Source organism: Poecilia reticulata, chromosome 8 (assembly GCF_904066995.2).
Source record: "Poecilia reticulata chromosome 8, P_reticulata-male-v2, whole genome shotgun sequence".
Taxonomy (NCBI): domain Eukaryota; kingdom Metazoa; phylum Chordata; class Actinopteri; order Cyprinodontiformes; family Poeciliidae; genus Poecilia; species Poecilia reticulata.
This window is the reverse complement of record NC_088837.1, coordinates 3,384,265-3,409,576: the sequence shown is the minus strand read 5'-3', so window position 1 is coordinate 3,409,576 and position 25,312 is coordinate 3,384,265. Positions and strand designations below refer to the sequence as shown.

Sequence of the window (25,312 nt, the reverse complement as noted above, 5' to 3'; positions counted from 1 at the left end):
GCTGGTTCTTTGTGTAATAGTCAGGAGGGAATTGTGTTTTTTTTTCCTTCATGACACATAGTTTTAACTGATTAATTAAATATTAATGCATACTGATGGACATGAACCAAGTAGTTAAACATCACTGAAAGCCAGAGGTGGGGACTCGAGTCACATGACGTGGACTCGAGTCAGACTCGAGTCGTTAAAATCAAGACTTGAGACTTGACTTGAAAAAATACTCAGACTCGGACTTGACTTTGACTTGCACACCATTGACTTGGGACTTGACTTGAAGCTCTTTACTTGAAAAGACTTGATATTTTACTCAAAGTCTTAAAATTTAAAACACATTATTTATAAAGTGGCCCCATTAATTCATTTCACTCATTCCATATTAACATGCGCAGACCGTCCCTCTGTTTTTCCACACTCTGTATGTATAGTGTGTAGCTGCAGCACAACCAAGCAAATTAACTGGATTTAAAAATAACAACGGGGGAATAAAATGAGATACAAAAAAATGCTCAAAGCAGATATGCTCCTGTGAGTAATTTCTTTTGGGTACATCAATCATAAATTATCCAACTAAAAACTGAGTGTAACATGCAAAGCCTGTTGTGATCTGTGTTTTTCTGTGTAGTTATTTTGAGATTTTCTGTGTTTAGTCCCGTTTCCCTGTGAGTCTCTGTCCTGTCCTCTCTGTTGATTGATACCAGCTGTGTCTAGTTTCCTGATTACCCTTCTCATGTATTAAATCCACCTGTTGTCTTTGTCTCTTGTCGGATCCTCGTCGTGTGTCACCCTCGTGTATGTCGTCAGTCTGTTTCCCTGTGCCGCCTCTGTTGGACTTTCATTAAATCATTCATCACTTCAACCTGGGTCTGCCTGCATCCTGTTACTCACGTCACCAAACCAAACCAGAAATAATGCCAGTAGGATCCGACCAAACAGAAGGTGAGAGACGCATGATGCGGCTTAGACGGTGGAGCCCATGGCAGTGCTTTGGAGCAGTCCTGCTGAAGGAGTTCTGTGGCGGAGCTCTGCTGTGGGGATTGCGGCTGGCGATCCCCACAGCAGAGCCACCGAAGGTCCCAGCCCCTGGGCCAAGCCGTCACCGCTGCCCTGAGCCGCCGGAGGTCCCGGACCCTGGGCCAAGTCGTCACCGCTGCCCTGAGCCGCCAAAGGTCCTGGCCCCTGGGCCAAGTCGTCACCGCTGCCCAGAGGTCCCGGCCCCGGGCTCCACCTGCAGCTGCCTCCGGTCCCTGCGCCGAGGCGGTGTCTGTCTCTGCCCCCAGAGCTTCCCGTGCCCGCTGCTAGTGAGCAACCTCCAGAGTTTCCAGAGCTTCCAGAGTTTCCTGTGGCTCCGAACCCTGAGTTTGCAGACGAGTCTCAGCCCCCTGAGCCTGCAACCGGCCCCATGGGGTCCGTGAGACGCCCGTCGGACGCGCCTCCGGTACTCCGCTTCCTGTGCCTCGGATGCCCGTCGGACCCGCCTCTGGGACTCCGCTTCCTGTGCCGGGGACGCCCGTCGGACCCGCCTCTGGGACTCCGCTTCCTGTGCCGGGGACGCCCGTCGGACCCGCCTCTGGGACTCCGCTTCCTGTGCCGGGGACGCCCGTCGGACCCGCCTCCGGGACTTCGCTTCCTGCGGGGACGCCTGCCGGACCCGCCTCCGGGACTCCGCTTCCTGCGCCGGGGACACCTGCCAGACCCGCCTCTGGGACTCCGCTTCCTGCGCGCCGGACTATCCATGGCAGGTCCTACCCTGACCGTGCGTTTTGTTTTTTTGTTTTTTTTCTTTGGACTGAGTAATTGTTTTTGTTCCCCGTGGACTGTTTCAGTCTGTTTCCCTGTGCCGCTTTTGTTGGACTTTCATTAAATCATTCATCATTTCAACCTGCGTCTGCCTGCATCCTGCTTCTCACCTCACCAAGCTAAAACCCAAATCATGACAAAATCTGCAGGACCAGGATCTCACATGGAGATACAACAACTTCAAACTGTTTGGCATTTGAAGTTGTTGTTAAGAGAATAAAATCATTAACTTCTGGCTTGTTATATTCTCTTGTGCTCCCGGATTCAATGATTCCATGCGTGGAAACAAAAGCCACACAGAGATGATAGCGTCACAATAATCAGCATTTATTCAAGACAGATGCATACTACCTCCAGAAAAGCACATCACACATCAGAAAACTCTGATCACAGACAACACATGAATTTACCTCGGAAAAGGAAAAAGACAAAAGATGGAAACAACAGACAGCAAAGACGTCTTTGGAGAATTGCAAGCACAAATCTGATTTGTTACTCTGTGTGGAAAGTTTTATCTCCTTTTCTTTAATTTATTCAAATAAGGCGAATCTTTGCTCAGCCAACCAGGACCTGTCTCTGACCCTCTTTCTGAAGCTATTTGCTCCCATTGTCTAAGGAACGCTTCTCCGAACTCCTGCTGGTTTAAGGCTTTCACAGATTAGTGTGAAAAGCTAGAACTTCCTACTGATTGTTTCCCAGACAGACAAAGGGCAGATCAGAGATCTTGGCAGACAATCTGCTTTAACTACAGGTAAAATAAAGGTCAATAGGCCAGAATAAGTTATAAATTTTAAAACTATAATTAGGCTATTTCAATCAAGTCATGTTAAATTTTAAAACTAGCTTATTTTAAATATATTTTTCTTAACAGTTGTACAAAGAGGTAAGCGGTAATTTTCTTTTACTATGAGACAGTTTTCTCATAGTAAAAGAGTTGCTAACGTCGTGTTAGCAACTCTGGGTTACGTTTGTGATATCGCTTATCTTTCACTTGTATGCTATGTTTAGTCATGCTGTATAAATCCGGTGATTCAAACGTATCGACATTAATGTGCAGCGTGTTGTTAGCTCAGGAAGCCCGATAGACAGAACACCTGTTCAGAAAGCAGGTTCGGTATCTGAATTCAGGGAAGAGAGTTTCTCTGACCCATCATAATGATGAACCATGTCCAGTTCCATCACAGGATGGATGGTGGATTCATAAGGGAAACTACGGTTCCTTACACCCCTTTTCCACCCTGCTCCCGTATTAGTATTTTTCCATAAATACCCCCCACCCCCACAGCTCTTAACATTAGTTTTACTGTCCCCCTCCTCTGACAGTAGCGCTGGACAGAGACATTTCCCATATTCTTCTCAAATCCAAAATTTGACAGGTACGGGTGTATTTTGAAGACATCTATGTTGGGAAATTATATTGACAATAAATAGATTGTTTACTGCAGTCAAATTATACCGTTTTTTCAGTAATAACTCTTCAAATGGCGGCATGGTCACAGAACCCATTTCCAAGTGGTATAATTTTACTAGAAAACAAATCAAAATCCAGTAATTTTGCTATCTTTCAGAAATCGTTGTAAAAGTAAATTGTACAATTATAAGGCTCCTGAAGGGTAGTTGGGTAGTTCTGAGTGTTTCTGGATGGTAATGCAGCACATTATTTTGTGTCTTGGTTAGTGATTCTGGCAAGTTTGATTCAGGCAACATGTTTTATCAATACTGAGATGTGAAATTGGCTGTAGATTTAACCCCACATGGACTGACATATTTATTTTACCATCACACCCAAATTCAAAACCACTGTGCTTTATTTGCAATAAGTACATAAGTTTAATTTTAAAACAAACACATGGTCTATTATTTACATTTAGCTTAGTTGGAACATTGTTTTTGAAAACAAGACTCGAAATGACTTGAAATTCCAAGTTCTTGACTGGACTTTTGCCCGTCTTGACTTGTGTCGTGACTCGGACTTGTGGACAAAGACTTGAGACTTGACTCGGACTTGCAAAACAGTGACTTGGTCCCACCTCTGCTGAAAGTTAAATGCTGAAAGCTAGATGGCCAGGGCTGGAGAAACAACTCCACAGTTGGGAACATAAAGAACAGTGTTCTGACGATCAGTGCGACCTTGTCACACTTTCCTGCCGTAGTGCATTTAGATAGGTATCTGTCGGTGCTACCTTTGAAAACTGCGGGAGCACCTGTTGAGACTTGTAAACTGTGAAGTTACGTCTTCACGCCCTGTAAGTTGCCAAGGAGAGGAATTGAAATGACTGTGCAGGCGGGCCTTCTTGGTATTACTGCTTCATGCAACTCAACATCTGTGTCATCCTGAATTTACACTGCATGCGTCTCTCCTCTGCTGCACACTTTGCTGAGGGAAGTTATTTAAAAGTATGGCAGCATCACAGTGTGTGGATGTTTTGCTGCAGGTATCAGTGATAAACTATGAGATACACTATAATGAGATTGTGAGGAAATTATGTGAAAATAATGAAGCATGATATCAAGACACCAGCCAGTAATCAATCAAATTTTATTTGTATAGCACATTTCAGCAGCAAGGCATTTCAAAGTGCTTCACATAATTAAAATAAAAACAACATGTGACATTGAATAAACAGTGAGAGAAGAAAATAGTTTTTAAGAAAGCACTAAAACAGAAATTAAAAAGTAAAGATAAAAACATTAAAGAGATAAAAAAACAAACAAAAAAACCATCAAGAACATCAAAGACATCAAAACCCACAAACAGGTGGGTTTTAAGTTGAGATTTAGAGGCATCCAGTGTTTCAGCTGTTTTACAGTTTTCTGGAAGTTTGTTCCAAATTTGTGGTGCGTAGAAGCTGAATGCTGCTTCTCCTCGTTTGGTTCTGATTCTGGGTATGCAGAGCAGAACCAGAAGATCTGAGGGGTCTAGACGGTTGGTACAGCATAACAGATCTTTAATGTATTGTGGTGCTAAACCATTCAGTGATTTATAAACTAACGACAGTATTTTGAAGTCTATTCTTTGAGCTACAGGGAGCCACAGTGTAGGTACTTTAAAACTGGTGTTATGTGCAGTAAGTTAAAGCCTCGACAGTACAGTAATGGGTCTTTCAAAAGTACAATGACCCAAAGCATACCACCTAATTAGTGTCTCAAGTGTCTTCCAAGATAACAAAGTCAATGTGTTAAAGAGGTCTTAACAAAGCCCTGGTCTCAGTCCCATAGAAAACCTATGGGCAGAGCTGGAGATGTATGTGGAAGCAAGGCTTCCAAATAAGATCCAGTTATACTGGTTCTGTCAAGAGGAATGGGCCAATAGTACAGCAACCATTATGAGACACTTGAGGAAGGAAACTCAGAACATTTGACCAAAGCAGTATATTTTAAAAGGCAATTCTTTAGAACACTGAGGAGATGGATAGAAACCGCCTTGTACCTGAAGAAAGTTAATAGAACGTTATAAAAAAAAATGTCTATACACTGGAAAAAACAAAAAATCTTGTCAAGTATTTTTGGTCTAGTTTATAGTGAAAATATCTACGTACTCTTGGAATGAGACAAGGCTAACTCATAAGTAACTTTTTAGCAGGTTATAAAAGCTTATTTTAAGAAAGCTCCCCAACTGATGAAGTGGACACAACAGTGTTTCTGTCGATGCTGTGCTTCTGAAAAGCTTTCATCACGGTCTTTGTCTTTGGAAATGCTTTGAGGAGAGATTTGTAGCACTGCACAATCTCACCTGGTGTTGGGTCTAAAAAAGAAATTAAGACAAAACAAATATTTAGTCTGTATGATTGACTCTGCAGAAGGTTGGTGAACTATAAAGTTTGCACTATGTACTTCAGCTGACCTCACTCCGTCAGTTTGCGTGGCCTACCACTTGGTGGCTTCCATCTTCTTTTAATATAGCTGACAGTTGCCTGTGGAATATTTAGGAGTGAGAATTTCACAACTGAATTTGTTGCAGAGGTGGCATCCTATCACAGTTCCATGCTGGAATTCACTGAGCTCATGAGAATGAGCCATTGTTAGGTGCTTAATTTTATACACCTGCGTGTATAAAATGGAAGTGATTGGAATACCTGATTCTGATCATTTGGATGGATGAACAAACACTTTTCTATCCATTGTATACATTCAATATAGTGTATCTGGTATCAACTGAAAGTGGTGTGAATAAAAGATTCACTATCAAATGACTTGAGTTGTTTCTTTGTATTTATAGATGGCTTTGCAGACAGGCCGAGAACCTCCACCAATATGGAGAGTCCAGAAAGCTTTGCTCCAGAAATTCAGCCCAGAGATTAAAGACGGCCAAAGACAGTTCTGCGCAACCAGCAATGTGAGTTTTCCAAAGTACATATTCTTAGTATAAGTATTCATACCCCTTGAATTGTTTTTGCATTTTGTCACCCTATAATCCATCCATCCATCCATCCATCCATCCATCCATCCATCCATCCATCCATCCATCACCCTATAATCTCAGATTTCAGTGTGTCTCATGAGATTTTATGCGACAGACCAACATGAAGTGGTAGAGAATCATGAATTAAAAAGAAGTTGGAAGAATGGATTTAATTTATTTTGAAAATAAATTGCTCAAAAGTCAGGTTTTTGTTTTTGACCATCTTGAATTCCACTTTTTAGAAGCACCTTTCACTAAAGTTACGTCTCTACTACATACACAAAGGTTCTGCCTATTCTTCCTAACTCAAACTCGGTCAGATTGGATGAAATGTTTTTGGAACATCAGTTTTTAAGTCTTGCTGCAGATTCTAGGTTGGATTTAGGTCTGAACTTTGACAGGATCATTCCATCCCATGAATGTACTTGGTTCTAGCCCATCTCCCTGTAGCTCTGGCTGTATGTTTAGGACTATTGTTCTACTGGGAGGTGAGGTGAACCACGATTGTCATTTATTAAGCTGTTTGTTTACTTTTACAAACAAAAAGCTCAGCTGTAGGGTATGGAGAGCCTTCTCAGCCAAAATTAATTAAATAAATAAATGGGTGAAATAAAAAAAAAAATAGTAAATCAATAAATGAAGAAAATTAGTAAAATAAACAAAAAATTTGTTAGTTTTACTTTTTCATTTACCCAATTTTTCATTTATTTTCCATATTATCAATTTCTCTTTTTCATTTATCTCTTTTTCATTTATCCCTTTATCCATTTAACCATTTTTCATGAATCTATTTTTCATTTAACCACTTTTCAATTTCCCTTTTTCATTAACCTAATTTTTCATTTATTTTTCAGATTATAAATTTCTCTATTCCCATTTTTCATTTATCTATTATTCATTTGTCCATTTTTCCTTTATTCCTTTATCTATTTACCATTTTTCATTAATCTATTTTTTAATTTAACCATTTTCAATTTCCTTTTTCCATTAACCCAATTTTCCATTTCTCAGTTTCATTAAACAATCTCAAATATCCCTTTTTTATTTACCCATTTTTCATTTATCCATTTCTCATTTAACATTTGTTTGAAAATTTTTTAATTTTCCCATTTTCCTTATTCATTTAGTATTTTCTTATTTATCACATTCTATTCTCCCCGCAAAACTCGGAAAAAGGGGGGGAAAATAAATCAAAATGAGGAGGGGCACGTCATCAGGCTACAACTTCCCCAATTGGTTGGTTAGCGTCACACCGTACTTTGCTTCAAGAAAGATGGCGACCTACTAATTGGTTATCAATAAGCTGATGCTTATTAACTTCATTAGAAAATAGTGTTATTACTCCTGACTTAATTTTTCGTGTGGCCCCTAAGATAGAACATGTTTCAGCTGGCAGCTCTCATGGACTCAGAGCTTCACTGTCGGGGTTTTTATAGTTTGGACGAAGCGGCCGCTGAAGTTGGCTTACAATTGATGGTTCAGGACACCTTCGTAGCTACCAGCTGTGATCCAACTATAAGGAGCAGACTTTACTGTACAACGTAAATGAACTGCAATATCCAGAGGAAGCTCTATGGAGCATCGAGCTGAGAGAATGGGAGTAGCAAGCCTTGGAGATCTGCATCTTTCAGACATGCGCCGCTGCTGTCCGTCCAGGAGTCCTCTGGTTACCCAGATGTTGCACGGTAAGCTTACGCTGATGTTTGTTTTCCAACTACAGTCATATTTAATCAATAGGGGGCTCAATTATGATAGTGGAAGGTTTTGAGTTGATCTCGGGAGTAGATGACAAACTGAACGCCACCAGGATGTTGAGACCAGCACGTCCTCTGATCCAATATATCCTCTGATCCACGGTGTTGCGCCTTTCTGTGCATTTCGGTACCATTACCAAAATAAAAAGGGACTCAAAGACTCTGATGAGCAGAGCAGAAGTTTAAATTGGCTAATCAGCCACCACTGTGTTCATGAGAGGAGATGCTTGTTAACCGAGAAATAAGTATGAAGCCTGAAAACCTAATATCTTAACGGACTGAATCCGTTGTGTTTTTAACTAATCTCTGCTGGGTTTGTGGGGCGAAGGCAGTTGCCACGGCAACAGGTTGATTAAATGACAAAGAGACAAGAGTAAAAAAGTAGGAAAGGTTTAGAGTCGATCGCCGTTGTTTTGCCTTTGTAAACAGACTACCTGAATACAGTGACCTTTAGTGATGGTACAGAATGGATAAAAGCTGAACTCGTGCTACAATCTTTGCCTCTCTTGGTTACATCCCTGAATTGTGCCAAGTGTGGCCCACATGCATACATGTTGTATGCATATAAAGTAAATATGGCTATTAATTTAAGTAGTTCTTTGTGGATGTATAACTTGCCCACCTTAGTTTGCATGTTTTTGGTCAACATGTGTGCCTCAACATTTCGTTACTATTCCTTAGAAGTGGGCAGAGGACCGACAATTTGTACTCCAGGAATAACAGTAGCAATTCATCATGTTTTTACTCAAGTAAAAGTAAAATGTAGCTGAATAAGAAATTACACAAGAGTAAAGAAGCATTTGGTAAAAAGTGTATACAAGTACTGAGTAACTGATCAAGTTATCAATTATTTCATATCTAAAAAAATTAAATTAGAGGGCCCAAAATATAAAGTTCAGTGGATATTTTGGTATTTTAAAGACAAAATGAAAATTTTGTTTAAATAAGAATAGTGATGCTTCATTTGTGGACTTGGAGAAGGCGTTCGACCGTGTCCCTCGGGAGGCCTTTTGGGGGGTACTCCGGGAGTATGGGGTACCGGGCCCTTTGATACGGGCTGTCAGGTCCCTGTATGACCGGTGTCAGAGTCTGGTCCGCATTGCCGGCATTAAGTCGGGCTTGTTTCCGGTGAGAGTTGGACTCCGCCAAGGCTGCCCTTTGTCACCGATTCTGTTCATTACTTTTATGGACAGAATTTCTAGGCGCAGCCGAGGTGTTGAGGGGATCCATTTTGGTGGCCTTAGGATCGCATCTCTGCTTTTTACGGATGATGTGGAACGTGATCTGCAGCTCTCACTGGAGTGGTTCGCAGCCGAGTGCGAAGCGGCCGGGAAGAGGCTCAGTGTCTCCAAATCCGAGGCCATGGTCTTGAGCCGGAAAAGGGTAGAGTGCCTTCTCCGGGTCAGGGGGGTCGTCCTGCCTCAAGTGGAGGAGTTTAAGTATCTTGGGATCTTGTTCACGAATGAGGGAATAAGGGAGCGGGAGATCGACAGGCGGATTGATGCAGCGTCTGCCGTGAAGCGGGCGTTGTACCTGTCCGTCGTGGTGAAGAGAGAGCTGAGCCAAAAAGCGAAGCTCTCGATTTACTGGTCGATCTACGTTCCCACCCTCATCTATGGTCATGAGCTTTGGGTCATGACCGAAAGAACGAGATCACGGATACAAGCGGCCGAAATGGGTTTCCTCCGCAGGGTGGCTGGGCTCTCCCTTAGAGATAGGGTGAGAAGCTCGGTCATCCGGGAGGGACTCAGAGTAAAGCCGCTGCTCCTCCACGTCGAGAGGAGCTAGTTGAGGTGGCTCGGGCATCTGGTAAGGATGCCTCCTGGACGCCTCCCTGGTGAGGTGTTCCGGGCACGTCCCACCGGGAGGAGGCCTCGGGGAAGACCCAGGACACGCTGGAAGGACTATGTCTCTCGGCTGGCCTGGGAACGCCTTGGGATTCCTCCGGAGGAGCTGGAAGAAGTGGCTGGGGAGAGGGAAGTCTGGGCCTCCCTTCTGAAGCTGCTGCCCCCGCGATCCGACCCCGGATAAGCGGAAGAAAATGGATGGATGGATGGATGGATGGATGCTTCATAATAAAATTACTTGAGTAAAAGTAAAAAGTTCAGCATAGTAAGAGTATTCCTAAAAGTTCATTTGAGTTTCAAAAAGTTACTCAACTATATTTGAGTAAATGTTATTAGTCACTCCTAGACTCTGCCCTTCTGAGGGAACAGGAGAAGGAACTATTAAGGAAATAAATTAATCTTATTGATATTAAACATTGTTTCAATTAACAAATGAATCATAACACCCAGAACATATTCTGTTATGTTTATTCAAGGGCAAAGGAACAGAATGACTGGAGATTCTGGCTGAGAGAGGGACCATGGCTGACACGGCAAACAGTGAGGAGAACCGTCTGCACTGTGAGCAGCACCAGAACTGGTCAGAGATGGCCGACCTCCACAGAGAAGAGTTCACCCAAACATCAGAGGAAAAATTAATGCTGGTGCTCAACAGAGCAGCCTCTTTTCTTAAACCCAACACACACAGGGTGTTGTGGCCCTGATTAAAAACCTGCTAACTTCAATTTAACTGAAACACAGAACATCCAGAAATGTGATGAACTTCAGCTATAGAGTGGAAATGACACAGTGAGATGAAAACATTTGTCTATATCACTCTTGTTATACAGGACATTAACATTTTACATGTTAAAAGTGTTTGTTCCAGAGCACCTGATGCAAACGATAGCATTCATTTCTACCTTGTTGTACATACAAGGTACTCGACTCACTGTTTAGCTTCATGTTGAAGAATCTTCAGTGTAATGAAACCAAAAAATTAAACGGGTCCAAAACGTTCAATCTGTATTCTATTTTCTTTGTTCTATTAAGACTGTTTCGTTTATTTTAAGCCACAAACAAACGATCCATTTTATTGTCTCTGGGACACGAAAACATGAGATTTGATTAAATTAGAACTACACAGATGAGAAGGAACACAGATTTCATAATAATCAAACATATTTTGTTTATTCAAAACAGTAAAATACAGACAGTTCTTGCATATCAATGCTATAAGAACAGCCACATTTTTTAAAATGAATGTGTCACCAGTGCATTAGCAGTGGTGGAGAAAGTACTCAAAAAATGTACTTAAGTAAAAGTACAAATACACAGTCAAAAATGTACTCAAGTAAAAGTCAAAGTACCACATTAACATTTTACTTAAGTAAAAGTAAAAAAGTACTGGCTTTTAAAAATACTTAAGTATTAAAAGTACTTGCTGAATGCATTACCTAATCGCTAATATCATTAAGTGTGCCGATCGTATTTAATTTTAATACATCAGAAATGTGCCATTTTAATGAACACTACCACAGATTAAACGTGTTCTTATTGTGTTTACTCTCTGTAACAGTTTAGACTTAGATATGTGATTCTATGGATCATTATTTCAGGGACGGAAACATCTCGTCTCCTGTACAAACATAACATGAACTTCATTAGTGACATTTATTTAGAAAGAAATCCAACTGAAAGGGGATGCAAAGAAGGTGAGGGGAGGCAACCAAGGAGCCATGTAGCAGAGTTGTAGTCAAGACCACCGAACCCGAGACCAAGACCAGCGCCCCGCGCTAAATGACACAATAAAATTAAGTTTACCTATCAAAGTTGGTTCTCAGATTGAAAGATCCACATTCCCATAAAAACACCTAGATATTAAATACTTAGAGCTGAAATATATTTTACCAGTATCAATTAAAACTCACTTCATTCTGTTTTGCTTTCATCGCTGTGCTACAATCCGCAGAGGTCTCCTGCCATCCCTAGAAAAATAACACCCTGGGCAGTCAGAAACCACAACTGAAACATCGCAATTAACGGTAAATAACATTCAACTATGAACACTGTCCAAGGGCGCAACAAGTAACTAAGCAGAATGAGCACCGTGACTGTTTTCACCCTCCCTCCCACTGCAATGTTTGCCACCATGACAGGAGACGAAATCAATGAGCAATGAGCATGCTCTGTGTTCCTACGTTCAACTTTTACTTATTCAGCAATTAAATAAATGTGTGTATATATATATATATATATATATATATATATATATATACTGCAGTATATATCAACTGCAGTGTACACAAGAACAAAGAACAGCTCTAAGTGAGGCTTCAGTCCTTAGGACTTAGTAAAGATCCGTCCAGAAGAATCGGATCGTTCCTGAATGTCATACCACTATATTGCAGACTTTGGTCACAGCGTTGTCCCATATATGCGACACCTCAGTCAACACAATAATTTAGCGCATGAGTGACAACTTTTTTTTCATCGCAGATGCAACATGCGTCTCTGTGGACGTGATCCTTTGCTAGCATCATGTTCACAGATCTTACCTTTCTTTAAGCTTTCCTTCCAAGTGACGCTAAAAGTTGGACGAAGTCCCGCTGTCTGTGAAAGCGAAGCACTGCTGATTTTACATGTCGCCATATCTTATAATTTATGCAGCTATTAAACAGACATCTCCTCCTGCTCAGAGGAAACCACTGCACATTTTAACGGAAGAAAAGCTCAATGCGACTTGGATGTAACGAGTAACGCGACAGTTTTGTAGAAATGTAGTGAAGTAGAAAGTACAGATACTTACTGTAAAATGTAGTGGAGTAAAAGTAGAAAGTATCCATTATTAAATCTACTTAAGTACAGATACACGAAAACTGTACTTAAGTACAGTAACGAAGTACTTGTACTTCGTTACTTCCCACCACTGTGCATTAGGCTGGGTGTTCCTGCTCCAGAAAGGTGAAGGCCTCTGGTCATCCTGAAGCTGTGAGCCCACTGGGAGTCTGCAGGGAAACACAGAGACCAGAGGCCTGCAGGATGGTGTGCTGTGACAGCTTAACATCTGAAAACATACATGATAGAAACACTAATGAATGTGTTGCACCAAAAAGCTGTACTTTCGACCTGGTGGCGATCACCTGCTGGCCTCAAAGCCAGTCAGTTATGGTAGATCTGAAGTTTGGTTTGATTACCTAAATATGAGAAACTTCAGACTGACAGGAATTAGGTTAAAGCCACATCTTGTGAAGTTGGTATATTTTTCCTCCAACGGGATCCAGAGGAATCGCAACAAACCAGAAGTTGGACTAGAATTTATTTCAATGTCATTTGTGAATGTCAGCTTCTCATTTTCAACAGTGGAGCTTTAAAAGTTGAAAGGTTATTTTGGAGAGTTTCATTGCATCAATATTTCCACTAAATAAATAGCATGTTTCATACAGAAAAAGCCTCTCAGACTCAAAGCAAGATGCCAGAGCGCACAAAACATTAAAAAAAAAAAAATTATTTAATTTCACATAATTATCGCGGTAGAAGCCATTTGTTTGTTACATAATGAAATATACTCGCAGACGAACGAGGTAGTTAGTCCAAGTTAGTCGTTTATTGCAGTTGAGAAACTACAGAGGCTGTGATGCATCACAGCAAAGATAAAACAACGGCGATCGACTCTAAACCTCTCCTACTTTTTTACTCTCGTCTCTTTGTCATTTAATCAACCTGTTGCCGTGGAAATCGCCTGCGACCCACAAACCCAGCAGAGATTAGTTAAAAACACAACGGATCCTTTAAGATATTAGGTTTTCAGGCTTCATATTTATTTCCCGGTTAACAAGCATCTCTTCTCATGAACACAGTGGTGGCTGATTAGCCAATTTAAACTTCTGCTCTGCTCATCAGAGTCTTTGAGTCCCTTTTTATTTTGGTAATGGTACCGAAATGCACAGAAAGGCGCAACACCGTGGATCAGAGGATATATTGGATCAGAGGACGTGCTGGTCTCAACATCCTGGCGGCGTTCAGTTTGTCACCTACTCCTGAGATCAACTCAAAACCTTCCACTATCGTAATTGAGCCCCCTATTGATTAAATATGACTGTAGTTGGAAAACAAACATCAGCGTTAGCTTACCGTGCAACGTCTGGGCAACCGGAGGATCCTGGACGGACAGCAGCAGCGCATGTCTGAAAGATGGCCTCCGATGCAGATCTCCAAGGCTTGCCACTCTCATTCTCTCAGCTCGATGCTCCATAGAGCTTCCTCTGGATACTGCAGTTCACTTACGATGTACAGTAAAGTCTGCTCCTTATAGTTGCTCTGCTCCTAAAGTCTGCTCCTTATAGCTGGTAGCTATGAAGGTGTCCCGAACCATCAATCGGAAGCCAACTTCAGCGGCCGCTTCGTCCAAACTATAAAAACCCCGACAGTGAAGCTCTGAGTCCATGAGAGCCGCCAACTGAAACACGTTCTATCTTAGCGGCCACAGAAAAATAAAGTCAGGAGTAATAACACTATTTTCTAATGAAGTTAATGAGCTTCAGCTTATTGATAACCCGTTAGTAGGTCGCCATCTTTCTTGAAGCAAAGTATGGGTGTGACGCTAACCAACCGATTGGGGAAGTTGTAGCCTGATGACGTGCCCCTCCTCTTTTGCATTTATTCTTTTCCCCCTTTTTCTGAGTTTAGCGGGGAAAATAGAATGTGATAATTAAGAAAATAAAGAAATAGTAAATGAATAAGGGAAATTGGAAAATGGGAAAATTAAAAATTTTTTCAAACAAATGTTAAATGAAAAATAGATAAAAGAAAAATGGGTAAATAAAAAAGTGATATATGAGAAAATGTTTAATAAACCTGGGAAATAGAAAATCGGGTTAATGGAAGAAGGAAATTAAAAAATGGTTAAATTAAAAAATGGATTAATGAAAAATGAATAAATACGTAAAGGGATAAATGAAAAATGGACAAATTAAAAATAGATAAAATGAAAATTAGATAAATGAAAAATGGGAATAGAGAAATGTATAATCTGAAAAATAAATGAAAAATTGGGTTAATGAAAAAGGGAAATTGAAATGTGGTTAAATGAAAAATAGATTAATGATAAATGGTTAAATGGATAAAGGGATAAATGAAAAAGAAATTGAGAAATTGATAATATGAAAAATAAATAAATGAAAACTTGGGTTAATGAAAAAGCTAAATTATTTAACAAATTTTTTATGTATTTTACTAATTTTCTTCATTTATTGATTTATTTGACTAATTTGTTTATGTATTTCACCCATTTATTAATTTATTTAATTTTGGCTGAAATGGCTCTCCATAGTAGGGTTCCTCAAGAGTCCATTCTATACAAACTTTTATTAAAGGGTCAGTATTATGTAAAAATTACTGTTTTGAGTTTTCAAAATGTTATATTATTCCCTCATCAAAAACACATCTAGACTGCTGCGTCTTTTTTTAAAATTCATGTTTGAGAAATTCCTTAATCTCCCGTGGCAATCTTTCAGCTGTGCAAACACTGGGGTGGCCCTAGCTCTGTCTTCAAGAACCAGCTCCTCCACGGAGCTGTAATTTCCAAACTTCAGAGCTTCCACCTAAGATCAGCCCTCCCCCACAACTCCCCAGTCAGCTCCTTCAGACTAGCCAGCAACAATTAGCAAACTCCTGGTGGAACTGCGCTCATTGTACAAGCTCATTGTTTTTGCATTTTGTCACCCTATAATTAGGGTGACATTGTACAATGTACAAGCTACAATGAGTGCTGTTGCAACTCCTATTCAGGAGTTGAATAGGACTCCTGAATAGGAGTCCTATTCAGGGTGCCCCTCCCCTTCCACCCTGCAGGTCACCTAACCCTGCAACTCGCTATTCAGGAGTTGCGGTGCAACTCCTGAATAGCGAGTTGCTTTCTGAAACTAATGAAGATGTAGTATCAGAAATAGTAGGATTTTTTAAAGAGACAGAGACCAAATATCAAGGTATTAAATTGCAAAGTCAATAAAAAAAATTGGCACTGGTGGTCTCACTGGACCACCAGTGCCAATTTTTTTTTAGCACTGGTGGTGCTTAAAGCCTTTTTTTTTCTTTTTTTTTAAGCTCACTGGTGGTCCAGTGAGCTTAAAACTTTAAATTTCTCTGTGCTGGATGTTAGAGGTGTCAAAGTAAATTAGGTTGATTGTTCATTGCTACACTTCTCAGATTTTCATTTGAAAACATTTGAAAAATGATTAATCATTTTTCTTCCACATCACATGGATGCACTTGGTGTGTCTGTCACATAAAATTGCAGTAACTCATAACAGAAGTTAATGTTAGCTAGAGCAAGTGAATAACTTTTTTCCTCAGTATCTGGGCTACTTTGGGGATGCCAAAATGTGCTACCAGCGTTTGTACGTGAAGTTCCTGGAGAACGTCAACAAGAAGGACTATGTCCGGGTCTGTTCTCGCAAGCCTTGGCACCGAGCTGGCCTGGCCCTGAGGTAAGGCTGCAGGTTCACTTTCTCCTCTTACTGAGTTCAGATTCATTATCCAGCTCCTTGAGCCTGATGAGAGGCGCTCATTATGTCTGTCCTTTTCTTCCATCCAACTGTCTGACAGACGGCAGTCTCTGACTAAACAGGTGCAGAGTATTCAGAGTCAGAACCAGTCCCGAGTGGAGAGAGATGACAGAGACAAAGATAGACAGAAAGAAAAAGAAATGCAGGAGCAGAGAGCCAGAGAAAAGGAACGAGAGAGAGAACAAAGAGAGAAAATAGAAAGGGAGCTCAAAGAGAGAGAGAGAAGAGAGGAGAAGGAGAAACAAGAGAGGGAGCATAAAGAGAAAGAAAAAATAATGAGAGAAAGAGAGCGAAAACAGAGGGAGTTCAGAGGAACTGAGAGAGAGATAGAAAGGATGAATGAGCAGAAAGGGAGAGAGGAGAGAGAAAGAGAGGGAAATAACAGTGAAAGAGAGCAGATGGAGAAGGGAGAGAAGGAGAAACAGGAACAAGAGCTAAGAGAAAGACTGAGACAAGAGACTGAACAGAAGGAGAAAGAACAGAAAGAGAAAGGAGAAAGGAGGGAAATCCTCAAACAGCAGAAGGAAATGAGACAAAAGCAGAGTGAGCAGAAAGGAAGAGAAAGAAGAGATGTTGAGAAAGAAAAGAGACAAGGAAAAGATAGCAACTTGGACATTTTAAGAGTGAAAGAAGAGAAGAGAGGAGAGAAAAACAAGATTTCTAAAGACAGAGCCGAGCCTCCACCAAAGAAGAGGAAGAAGTGGCTGAAGGAGGTACCGTCCTCATCCTCTGAGTCTGACTCCTACCGGCCCAGTGACGATGAAGGTCAGCTCTGTGTGAATATGGCTGTACATATCTGTCTCATTCTGTCCGCTCTCAGTGACGCAAATGTTTTTATGACTTCAGTTTTATTTTCAGATTGTGGTGAAACTGCATAGGATACACATAGTGTGACAGAAACGTTGTCTGAAATTTAAATTATGAAATATTATGACCAACAACTCCACCTGCGGTTATAGGCTCAGGACTATTCAGATTCCCACTGTTTAGAAAAAGGCTGTGACAGGTCAAGACAACACAGAGAGGTGGATTATTACTTTGCATAAAGTACAATTTACAAACTACACCAAATACACAACATATATATTGCATATTAGCTCTTCAACAATAAATTGTATCCTCAAACCCAATCGATAACAAAAAATTATTATTGCAAAAAAGTAAAAAAAGAACATTGCACACTGTGATGGTCCGACCAGTACAGCACAAGGACAAAGGCATATATAAAAAAATATCTTCTATTTATTTAAAAAAAATAATCTTAACAAAAGGTTTTCAACAACAGATCTAAAAAATATAGCAAAATGGGCCCAAAAGAAATCAACTAAGGCAAACATAACTCAGGATAACAAACCAAAAACTTACCTTCCACAATGAACACACAAGGGAATTTATACAAACAGGCTAGCCTACACAAAGAGGAGGGGTGGGGAAGGAGACAAAGACAAATAATGTATAAACATAAATAACTAATTTAAACTAAAACATTTTGACTTTAACACAACTATAAAAACCAAAATAACCTAATACCAAAAAGGTTTTAGCAATTATGCTATTAGTACAGAGAGGCAGATTGTTTCACATCCTGTCCCCTGCTTCCAGCAGCCTGATGGTTCCACTTCCTGGTTTTTCTGTCGACCAACCACCTTCTCCCAGCCAGTCCTTAAACTCAGCAAAACAAAATAGTTAATGATCTTAAATAAACATAAGGCGTTTACTAAATGTGTGCACCCAAATTAGTAAACAACCTAATGCAATAACCACCACCAAAGAAAAACCACCAAAGAAAAAGTGAAATTCTAAATATATTATATGAAAACATTTAAATAAATACTAATACACACACACCAAACAGCAAAAAAAAAAAAAAAATGCAAATGAAACCAAGAAACAAAATAACAAAACAAAACATGCAAGCAAATGACAAATTTGCTTGCATGCACGGCTAACTTGTGGGCATTGCCCCAAAGCCCGGCCCTCCTGGTCGGTGAAAACCCCAAACCCTCAGCACGTGTCTGCCCACACGCCCACCCAGAGAGCAGAAAAGACACCACACCACCTATCAGTCCTGCCCAAAGAAGGCATGATTACTAAGAACTAGTCTTAAAGCCAGGCAAAACTAACCTAGAAACGGTCCGTTCAGGTCCCCACAATCCCAAACACCACTGAGCTCCACAGCTCATTAGAAGCGTGTGTGTGAGCACATACAATGCACATCTGGCTTTAAAGATTATGTTGGCATCACCCATCATAATCTAAAGTTGAATGTGCACCAAAATACTGCAATAGTACATGACATTTTATGTGCGAAAACAGTTTTCAACTCATTTTCTCCTGGTCCAAAGGAAGGAGTTTTTTTTTTCATCCAAGAAAACTATCAATAGACGCTGAAATTCTGCCTGAAGTATAAAGACGAACAGGTGAAGACTTCTGAAAATGAATTTGCCTTCTGATTGTTTGGGACATGTGGAGAAGAAAAGTTGAAGTTCTCCAGCAGTTGAGAACCTCTGCTGATCTGAGCCCCTTTTTGAAACACATTGTAAAAACACAAAATCTGACCATGTATTTTTGGTCTAGTTTCTAATGCAAATATTGTTGTACACTTTAAATAAGACACTTCACCTGCCCTGCCTGCTGGTGGGGTCAGAGGGCCTCTGCTGGGGTGAGACTGCTCCAGCAAAAACTCTGGGTACTATCTCATAGCTTGCCACCATTAATGTGTGAATGTGTGTGTGAACGGATGAATGACTGAATGTCGTGTTAAGCGTTTTGAGGTCCTCTGATCTTGCTAAAGAGCTACACAAGTACAAGCCATTTACTTAAAAAATAATACAAATATTACTTGCTAAAAAAAAACAAAAAACTATAAAACTAAGAGTTGCCGCTGCGCTGTGTCCACCCCCCTCACTGCAGCGTCTCCATGCTCTAGGCCCGGTGTGGGGAGGCGTCAGCAGCCGGGCAATGAGGGAGATGTTCAAGAGCTATGTGGAGATGCTGGTGAGCACAGCACTCGACCCTGATATGATCCAGGCTCTGGAGGACACTGATGGTGAGTCTCACATGGACAACGCACTGCAAAAACACAAAATCTTACCAAGCAGCTTCTGGTCTAGTTTCTAGTGCAAATGTCATAGCATACTTGAAATACTAACTTACCAGTAACTTCTCAGCATAATAGTTTTGAGTCAATAATTAATTAATTCATAATGATGAAAAAGTACTAGCAACAAGTAAAATAATCTGCCGTTGGAAAAAGAAATTTTCATTTATATTTAATATGGAAAAATTTTATTTTTCTACTGGCAGATTATTTCACTTATAATGAGTACTTTTTTTATCAATATTAAGGAATTATTGACTTACCACACATTCCTATTTCATGCTGAAAAGTTACTTGTAAATGAGTTTTGTTTTATTTCAACTGTACAATGACATTATGCACTAGAAAGTACTTGGTAAGATTTTTGCAATGTACAACTACAGACTTGTAGAAACATGATTGCTTACCATAATACAGAGTAAAGAGCCTGCATGTTGGTCAGATATCATAAACCCCCATCATCAGCAGCAATTTTTGATGATTTCCTGGTCTTTCTCTGTAGCTGAATAAAGGACAACATTTAAGTTATTGTGAGAGAATAATGCTCAAATCTTGGTTAAGGGCTAGAATATGGGTTATTTTTCTGCAAATTGCTAAAAGACATTTAACCCAATTTTAGGTAATGACATATGTAGATATTGAAGCCTGCAGGTACAACTTTGAACAGATTTTGTGCTCTGTTTATAATTAAAAAAATCCTAGAAGCTGTATTGTTTATTATTCATCATGAAAAGAAAACCCATCATTATAAAAAAAATAGGAAGAAGGCAAAGTTAAAAGTGAAGGACTGTTGTTCTGACTACTTAGATGAGCTGTACCTCCCTCCAATGAGGAAGATCGACAGCTTGCTGAGTGAACATAAGAAGAGGCTGTTGAGAAGAATCAATATGAGTGTTCAGCATCAGGTGGGCCTTTACATTTTTTCTTCTGTGGTCTCTCAGTTACATTCCAAAACCTTACGATCATTATTACCAAACACTACTGGAAGAGTTCAGCTGAAACATCCCTTTTTTCCCCCAGGAGGTTTTACATATGTATCCCAAAATGACAGCAGACCCTCTGGAGTCTGGAGCTGTCAGAGTTCATCTGGGTGGTGAAGGTTACAGTCGTAAGACCCTCAGTCGTGTCAAGAAAAGTGTTCCTAAGCAACAGGTGAGGTGATGTAGTTTCACACTGAGGTACAGGTGTTGTATGTCGAGCTCACTTAGCAGGAGCTAAGGATCACAATGGTTTAAAAAAGAAATCAGAAATCATATGTGGTTGTTACTAGAAATGTCTGTATTTTTGATCTAATAATTGTATTCAGGTACATCTCAAACAATTAGACGTAAGGTTTTTTATTTGTCATTATGTATCTAGAACATAATGACATTGGAATGGTGATATATAGACAAATAAAGTCTTAATCGGGCCTTATGGTGCAGCAAATGGGGGTGAGTGTGTCTGCAGAGGAGATGGAAGGTGGACAGATAGATTTCACAACTCTTGGGAAAAAGCTGTTCTTTCACCACGTGGTTGTTTTTCTGTACCTGTACCGTTTCCCAGATGGCAGCGGTACAAACAGTTTGTGTTCTGGGTGGGTGGGATCAGTTGCAATGCACCTGGGCCATGTCCTTTTTGTGAATTTCATGTAGAATCATCACACATACAGCCATTTTTTGTAATTTTGATGAATTTGGCTTAGAAAGGATAAACACTCAGGATTCCCCGTCTCAGAAAATGTAATTGTTATGAAAAAGTTAAATAATGTAACTTTATGGTGTCTCACACCAATCAGCTAACTCTAAACACCTGCAAAGGTTTCCTGAGTCTCTACACAGTTTGTCAGTCTGTGTCAGTAAGTTACACAGTCATGGAAAAAACACTGATTGAACTGTGTGAAATTTCCACAGTCAGTGATGATTGAGGTTCTATGTCATCTGCTGGTTTTGGTCCACTGGACTTTCTGAAGTCCACAGTCAATGTCCATCTACCCGCTTCCTTTTGCCCACAAACTGTAATGGTGCCAGCCCACATTGCCATTCTCTTCACCACTACAAGGTACCAGAAGCCTTTGGCAATTACCATGGTGGTACTGGGCTTGATTGGCCAGCAAACGGGCCTGACCAGAACCCTACAGAAAATCTATGGCATGTTGTCAAGAAGAAGATGACCATACACCAGAACCTAAAATGCAGATGACCTGAAGGCAGCTATTAAAACAATGGCTTGGACATCATATTGATTTAAACTCTAGTAGGGTTCTCTTAAATAAAGAAGTTGGGAATTACTTTTTACAATGACTCTTTATAAACCAAGCACTTTTAAAGTCTTTCTGTGGATTGCTGGGTCAAAAGCAGACCATTCATTTTATAACCGGAATAGTTCAGGAAAATTTGATATTTTTCCTGTTTAGCTGAAATGTTCTGGAACTGGTAAAGAAGATAACTGCTAAGCTGTTCTCTTTCAACTTTCCTCAGGATATAAAGCTTTCTATCGAAACTTGTCGATTATACAGTCTGTATCATTCTCTCCACCACTACAAGTATCACACCTTCCTGCACTGCAAGAAAGAGGTAAGGAAGGCTTCATGCATGCATCTCTATTCAGTTTGGTGATTTTATCCTGCGGCTGTTTTGTGTCTTTTACTTGAATGTTGTAGAATCTAAAACTGGCTATTTGCTTTGTTCGGTTTCACTCCTCTGCTTCTGATTTGTCAAATTCATAACTTTTTTTGCACTTAATAAATATCAGCAGTATTTTCACCAATATGCTTGATTGGTTGTTGAATTTCACTTTGCTGAGCAAAAAGTATGAGCCACTACAAATTGGACCTTAAACCTAAAATTCACCTTTTGTGACAGATGAGGGACTTGTGCTTCAAAGCCTTGTTCCTTTACCAAAATGATGGGTGAGATTTTTGAGTAGACTTAGTGAACCATTGGAAACTCCTTCTCATCTCAAACCCCAGCATGTCCATGTGCTAGGCATAGATTACAGCACAGTAAAGCAGACACTAGAATGTAATAATCAGCCATTTAAAACATTTGACTCTTCATTTATTTAGAGACAAGATAATGTGAAGTGTTTTGTTCTGATGTTTCTGGTTTAGAAAGATTTACTGAACAAAAACTAGTGAATGAATAAAAATAACTGAAGGCCTTAACCTGCCTATGTTCTGTTCACATTTTAATATGTTACCTTTGTATTTTATTCAATTTTAATTTGATAAGCCAACACAAAGTAGTGCATAATAATCTAAAAAGTGTGATGTGTATTCAGTCCTCTTAACTCAGGTACCTGGAATTAAATTCTGTGGAACCACTTCAGTACACAGTCCAGATGAGTGTGATTTAATCTGACTATAAATCCAAGCTGTTCTGTGAGGGGACACCATAGGTCTGATAAAGAAAACGGCAAAACACTATATGTAGAGGAAACTAGACACAGTACATTACAGTGTGAACATAAACAACTGTAGACATACAGCTGGTAGAAACACATCCAGAATAGACTATTACATTCAATAAAGTACTTTGAACATATAAACTTCCTGCACCTCAGTCTATGACTCCAAACAGAAATGTTTATACTTCATTTCATCATAGTCGTCAAACCCATTTTCCTTTGTAAATTGTTGTTATGCCTATGTTATGTCATAGAACCTCTCTCCACAGATCCCCTCGGGTATGTTGTAGTAATGTTCTGATTATTGTGATGTTATTTGTTTTCTGTCCAGACAGATAATATCGAGCAGGCAGCTGAGGACCCTGGTCAGGAGGAGGTGGTGCAACAGTGCATGGCCAACCAGGCCTGGCAGGAGAAGCTTTTTAGCTCCTTTGTTGAACTGCTCACCCTTGGCGCCAAAGCATGAAGATCAGAGCCTCAGTCTTAGCCTCTGAACTCCTGGACCCACACACAGTATCAAGCAGCAGAATATATCTGGAGTCAGTAACGCGAATTAATCCCACTACACAAACTGAGCAGTTGGTGTCAGTTTGTTTGTGGTACATATTTTGTTGTAAAGTCCATATTACCTCTTGAGTTCAAAGTTTGTATTGACAAATAGAAGATAATGAATTCTGTGGATATGGTGGATTTTCCCCAAAGTTCTATTGATGGAAGTCACGTGAGCAGCGTAATGAGAGATGCTGTTTGTAAGGATAACTATTGTTTGTATAATTTATACAGTGACATTTTTAAAAATGACCACCCCTAGCTGTGGGTTGTTTGTTGTTCTTACTTTTTGAAGAATATTTTCAAATGATGTATATAAATGGGTCACCCTGCTTTATTGTACCGTTCAACCCGCAGTTTTCAAACTGGGGATGTATGAGGTAAAATGAGGTCTTAGTGCACTATATGATGTTTTTACAATCTTCAGCAAAGGTAAAAGAATAAATAGCTGTTTGAAACGACATAAAATGTATTCTCCAAACAATGATTTTTTTTCTTTTTAAAATACTGTTTACTACTACAAATAATGAAGGAATGAAAAAATAAATATGCTTCTCTCTAAAGAAATGTGAGGTGAAAAGATCCTTCAGCAGCCTAAATGTCAGTGTTTTAATGTTGGTCATTTTTATCTGTTTCTTGTTAATTGATAGTTCCTATTGTTCTGCCTCTCCTGAAGACTCAGTGTGTAAATACTGTACAGCTGCCCCATTCTCAAGCTGGCAGTCACTCTTCTGTATATGAAATTCCTGTATTTGACAAAAGGGAAATAAAACTGATCAAAATGACAAACGTGATGAAAAATAAACAGCATTGTGTTCAAGTTTTTCACATTTCCTTGAGAGAATGTGAGTATAAAACATTCACATCCTCCACTTATCATCCGAATGTCACAGTCATGCACAGGCTAAAATAGTAGAGCTCATTTGCCAAAAGAAAGGAAGTCAAAATTGGAATTCAATCCAAGATGGCCAACTTTCTGTTTCATGTAGGATACGGGTGCATGAGACTTTTCTGTAGGTCTTGGGGTACCAAATTTCATGCCTCATTTTGCTGGCACACACAAAGCTTTTAGACATCGTCTTTAGAGGTTGGAGACATTCCAGAACTTAGTTAGACTGATTTGTTCCTCACCACTACTTCACTGCCAGTGGTGCAGGTGGACTGCACAAGATGGATGGAATATTGAAGAAATCCAAACTCCTTAAATTCAGTGCAAAGAAACAATTAAATAAACAATTAAAATACTTTACACTTGGACACAGATGGGTTAATAGGACAGTGATCTTAAACACGCAGGAGATCTGGTTTTAGAGTGGATAAAGCAGGCTAACATGAAGCTTCCTGTAAGGTCCTGGGATCAATCCTGCTGATGTCAGAGCCATATGAGACCTTAAGTTCTATGGACTGCAGTAGCTAACTTTGATTAAAAAATTGTTTTTTTTAAAACTAACTTATTAAAACCGTCAATATGTCATGGCGATATAACAAAGATATTGTATTAAAAAATTTAGCTCCTCTGCCTCCTCGCATGCCCAGCGATAACGGCAGATAAACAGTTCTCCTGCAATTGTATACGTTTGTTTGCTATTAGCAAACTTGCAATCCTAAGCACTGTGTGCATTAGCGTGATTGACAGCACAAAGACCCACCAAGACTTTTGCTCATGGTGCTGATTGGTTGTTTCTGAAGAAAAGCACTGCTTCTACTCTCCCTGTACCACAGGGAGGGGGGAGAGGAGCACATTTTTTCCAGAATATCTGTCTTTTATGGTATACTGTCACAACATAGTAACAGTTTTTTTAAAATATGTAAAAAAAACAAAAAATGCTATCTCGTACAAGTTTAAAAACTTTGGTTCAGGAAACCATCTAGTTTAAATGAACACAGTAATTTGTTATATGGATGCTTGAAGCTTGATGGGGGGCTTTATC

At 39.9% G+C, this 25,312-nt stretch overlaps 1 protein-coding gene across 5 annotated transcripts in view; it reads left to right on the top strand.

Annotated features, from left to right (window-relative positions):
- Positions 1 to 24,186, top strand: part of prr12b (proline rich 12b) — a 65,664-nt gene extending 41,478 nt beyond the window's left edge. For 3 of the 5 annotated variants that reach the window (XM_081609641.1, XM_017306256.2, XM_081609644.1), the window contains 8 exons: positions 6,017 to 6,133; positions 16,134 to 16,267; positions 16,386 to 17,110; positions 19,275 to 19,394; positions 20,253 to 20,350; positions 20,466 to 20,597; positions 21,905 to 22,000; positions 23,164 to 24,186. In XM_081609641.1, coding sequence (XP_081465767.1) covers positions 6,017 to 6,133; positions 16,134 to 16,267; positions 16,386 to 17,110; positions 19,275 to 19,394; positions 20,253 to 20,350; positions 20,466 to 20,597; positions 21,905 to 22,000; positions 23,164 to 23,298 — 1,557 coding nt within the window. In that variant the 3' untranslated portion in view covers positions 23,299 to 24,186. Of the gene's footprint in view, positions 1 to 6,016; positions 6,134 to 10,276; positions 15,912 to 16,133; positions 16,268 to 16,385; positions 17,111 to 19,258; positions 19,395 to 20,252; positions 20,351 to 20,465; positions 20,598 to 21,904; positions 22,001 to 23,163 lie in introns of those variants that run through there. The other 2 variants (XM_081609642.1, XM_081609643.1) reach the window with 2 other exon arrangements.
- Positions 24,187 to 25,312: the final 1,126 nt, after the last annotated feature.